Below are 4,303 nucleotides of genomic sequence, written 5' to 3'. Positions count from 1 at the left end.
GTTGCTCGGAAATTCTCTCTTTTCCAACGGTTTCACTTGTACATCTCCACCATTGCGCTCAAAATTATTCTTTCTTCTCCAGAGGTTTCATTTGTAAGTGGTACGTTTAAGGTGGGTTATCGTCTACGGTTCCCTAGTGCCTCTCACAAGAGGGGGTGGGACCTACCCGGGGCACCTGACCGAACACTTTGATCGGGTGGGGTCCAGCCTCCTCTTGTGAGAGGCACTAGGGAACCGCACTGGTCAGGGAACCGCATACGATAAAAATTTGGTGAATATTAGCATTGTTTCCACTCACCAAAAGGGAGCAAAGAAAGGAATGGCATGGTAGCTTTGGAGGGGAATAATTCAGAAAGGACTCGCACGAAATCAGAGACATTGAAATCCAGAAGAGTTGAGAGGAAATATGCAGAAAGGGATTGGACGATTGCTGTCTCTGATGATTCACTTTTTTTGTGAATTTTCATCTGGTAACTGTCATCTATTCTTACACATTTGCAAATCAAAGTTGTTTTCCTTCTTCTGCTGGATTTCTTGTTGAGGTTTTCTTTCATTTTCACTTTAGAGTTCACATATCAGCCTTGCTTTGTTTTCAAGCAAATACAATGAAATTGAAGTTATCCTAGCCTTGGAGTAAGACACACACACACACACACAATCAGTTAGAAGAAGAAATGTTTACACAATGAGGGTAATGTATTATACGGACCTTTATCCGCTGCTGTGCGCATCGTGTGGTGCAGCAGTGGCCATGTGTGCACAATGGGGTCCGCTGTGCGCACATGGCCATTGTTGCATCGCACGATGCGTACAGCAGTGCTCCAGTTACAACAGAAGATAAAAAAATTTGTACTGAATGGATGTCAATTGACAGCAAAGTAGAAAGAAAAAGAGTAAAGGGGGAGGGGGGGGTTGGAATCCCCAAATTACAAAATGACCCAAATTGCAATTGAAAAAGCCAATCGATCTCCGATTGAATTCCCCTGTCTTAGAATAGGGACTAGTTATGCGATTTGAGAAAAAAAAAAATGATAATGGATTTGCATACATCATGTGAATGAAATTAATATTTTATTGTAATATTATTGAATATATATAGCATGTGTTAGAGATTTTTATTTTTTTATTTTTATTTTTGACTGCTTAGAACCGTTTAAGAATCGAAACCAACCCACCCATTAATTAAGTGTCATGAATCTCAAGTTTAAAACTAATTAGCTTATTGGTCCAGTTCTGTTACTGACCCCTCAGGATTGAAAACGGGCCAATTGACACCCCTAGAGCCTCCATAACCAACTGATTCTTCCGTTAATGGCTGTGATCATATGGTAAATTTTTTGGAGGATATTGACGGACTAACTAGAAATTAAATAATCAGGTGCGGAGTCCAAAGAAAAAAATGAATAGCGGAGATGAAGAAGAACACCTCTAATCTCTCTCTCGTCTTTTCTTCTTAAATCTCAATGGAATCTCTTACCTGGAAGAGTATTTGATTCCTCTCTCGTTCTCGTAAACTGTAGAAACTTCCTTCATCATCTCCCATGGCCATGTCTCAGCAGCATCAATTCCAACAGCAGCAGCAACAGAATCAATCGAAATCCTTCAGGTAAAGCGAATGTGAAGAAGAACAGAATCCATCCTCTTCTAAACCCCTTCCCTAACAAATGCACTTTCCTTCATTGCTCTTTTTCACTTCATATCTTCGTATTTTCTGCAAACCTTTTAATGTACTTAATTTTTTTCGTTCAGGAACTTATTACCTGTCGATGGGCAGATGTCCACACCGATCGCCTTCTTCAACCCTTCAAATTTCGTCGATCAATCTCATCCGCAATACATCCCTCCTTGTAGCTTCTCTGTTCTCTTGTTTCTCAAAAATAACACCATTTTATTTTTGGGTTTTCTCTGAAATTTGCTGATTTTGCTAAACAATTTTTTTTTGGTTGGGGGGGGGTTTGCAGTTCATGTAGTCGGATTCGCTCCTGGCCCGGTATCTGCGACGGACGGCGGTGGAGGCGATCTGAGGTGGAATAATTGTTCTCAACCGAAGAAGAAAAAATTGAAAGAGCAAGACTTCTTGGAGAACAATTCCCAGATTTCCTCCGTTGATTTCCTGCAAACGCGATCGGTTTCAACGGGATTAGGGTTGTCGCTCGACGATAAGCGTATGGCTTCTTCGGGAGACTCGCCTGGTTTCTCCCTCCTCGATGACGAGATCGATAGAGAATTGCTGAGACAGGACGCTGAGTTGGATCGATTCGTCAAACTTCAGGTTAAAGACGCTCATCTTCTGTTGTTGATTCTTCCTTTCTTAATGGGTTTGGGTAGTTCTCTATTGTATTATTATGCAAATTGCCTAAAATATCATCTTTATTTCTCAAGTAAGATATGAAATTTATCCTGGTTATGATTCAAGGGCTTGGTCTAAGTTTTCTAGTCTAACTTCGAAGCACTAGCCAGAACCTTCAAAGCGGAAATGTGACTGGTTATCTTTGTTTTTACCTCTTTGTCATTGGTTTCCACGCTATCAGGGAGAACGGATGAAGCAAGCGATCCTAGAGAAGGTTCAGGCCAATCAACTCCAGACTCTTTCATTTGCCGAAGAAAGGATCCTTCAAAAGCTGCGTGAGAAAGAAGCAGAGATGGAAGACATTAACAGGAAGAATATGGAACTTGAAGAACGAATGAAACAGTTGAGTGTAGAAGCTGGTGCTTGGCAACAGCGGGCAAAGTGCAATGAGCACATGATTACTACTCTCAAGTTTAATCTCCAGCAAGTTTTTGCACAGAGCAGAGACAGCAAGGAAGGGTGTGGAGATAGTGAGGTTGATGATACGGCTTCTTGCTGCAATGGAGGGGCTATTGATTTTAACCTGGTTACCAAGGAAAACAAGGATTTGAAGGAGTTAATGACTTGTAAGGTTTGCAGGGTTAACGAAGTATGCATACTTTTGTTGCCCTGCAGGCATTTATGTCTGTGTAAAGATTGTGAGAGTAAGCTTAACTTCTGTCCCTTGTGTCACTACTCAAAGCTTATCAGCATGGAGGTCTATATGTAATGAGACGGCTTCGAGTTGGATATCATTTGTAAGTTAGATGTATCGATCTTGCCCATCTTGATGTTCAATTCATGCCTATTAATTTCTCTTCCTTTTACATTTCTTCAGTGTTTTTAATCATGCATCATGCCCTCCTAATTCATGTCTATCATTTTTCTCCTCTTTATTCGCAGAAGTTGCATTCCTATGTTTAGTATTCATCTTTGAGAATGATAACTTTGAGCATGTCTTTTTACTGTTGAATGTACATGTTTTGTATTCAAACTAAATGCCTTTTGCTAATGTGTTGCTAGAGAAAAACTGGATTGTCCGATAAGTTACGAATTTTATTATGGACCACGAAACCTTGTCTGATCTTATTGACAAACACAGGTCTTTGAACTTTTCATAGCACAGTGCTCCCTCTACTCAACCTATCTGAGCCTTCTTTCACTACTTGAGTTCAGATACAAAAACTCTGCTCCTTCTCTTCAGTATCTTGGTCCATATCTTCTAGTTGCAACCTAAGCACTCACTTTCTCACTACCGCAGCCCAAGTCATTTTTGGCATCTCCTGCTCCTTTTGACTACTTCAGACTGCAAAATGCTGTGAATATTCAGCATATAAGATTTGGAGCTTATTTACCATAAACTAGAGACAGTGGTTTGCATTTAGCATTGGTGAACAAATCTTGACTTTTTCTTGGTTAAAATCATGTGTGCAACACGAGGGATAAGAAGATAGGCATCAAGATTTTTTCCTCCTCTCCGTTCTCTTTTTATCAACTTGGAATTTAAAATGTTATACTGCTGTAGGTTGCCTACTTGAATCCCTTCAAGGAAAAAAACAAATGCAAACTAACAGTTTCTTTAATTATTCGTCCCCCTTGCATGTAGATGTAATTACTTTCCTTCCATGGTTCCTTTCTACTTTGTCACCTGGCATCTCATTGTCATGCTTTATTTACGGACTCTGGTTATTGTTTGACTAAATCACTTTCTTCACTGGCAGAGCACTACTGTTCAGAGTCCTTAGAAGCAAACTGAGTAGCACTCTTATTTTCGCAAAATGAATGGTAAATGATGCTTACATGACCATGATCATTCAGGGAAATTAGCATTGTTTTGCATTAGTGTGAGTGGTAGGGTACTCAACTAGAATGCTAGTCAAGCAACCCCTTAATTGCTCTCAACTATTTCTATGGATGGATTTGAAGAGGGGGGAGGTGGAACAAAAACAACTGCTTTAGGAGTGTAAACATTGG

At 40.1% G+C, this 4,303-nt stretch overlaps 1 protein-coding gene across 1 annotated transcript; it reads left to right on the top strand.

Annotated features, from left to right (window-relative positions):
• Window positions 1–1,433: 1,433 nt before the first annotated feature.
• On the top strand, window positions 1,434–3,156 carry LOC122659787 (probable BOI-related E3 ubiquitin-protein ligase 2). The gene is made up of 4 exons (XM_043854923.1): window positions 1,434–1,606; window positions 1,750–1,847; window positions 1,962–2,272; window positions 2,532–3,156. The coding sequence occupies exons 1-4, from the start codon at window positions 1,542–1,544 to the stop codon at window positions 3,057–3,059; spliced, it is 1,002 nt and encodes a 333-aa protein (XP_043710858.1). The 5' UTR covers window positions 1,434–1,541; the 3' UTR covers window positions 3,060–3,156.
• The last annotated feature ends 1,147 nt before the right edge of the window (window positions 3,157–4,303 follow it).

This window comes from Telopea speciosissima, chromosome 4 (assembly GCF_018873765.1).
Source record: "Telopea speciosissima isolate NSW1024214 ecotype Mountain lineage chromosome 4, Tspe_v1, whole genome shotgun sequence".
In the NCBI taxonomy this organism is placed as follows: domain Eukaryota; kingdom Viridiplantae; phylum Streptophyta; class Magnoliopsida; order Proteales; family Proteaceae; genus Telopea; species Telopea speciosissima.
The sequence above is the reverse complement of the archived record's forward strand: the minus strand, read 5'-3'. Positions and strand labels throughout refer to the sequence as shown.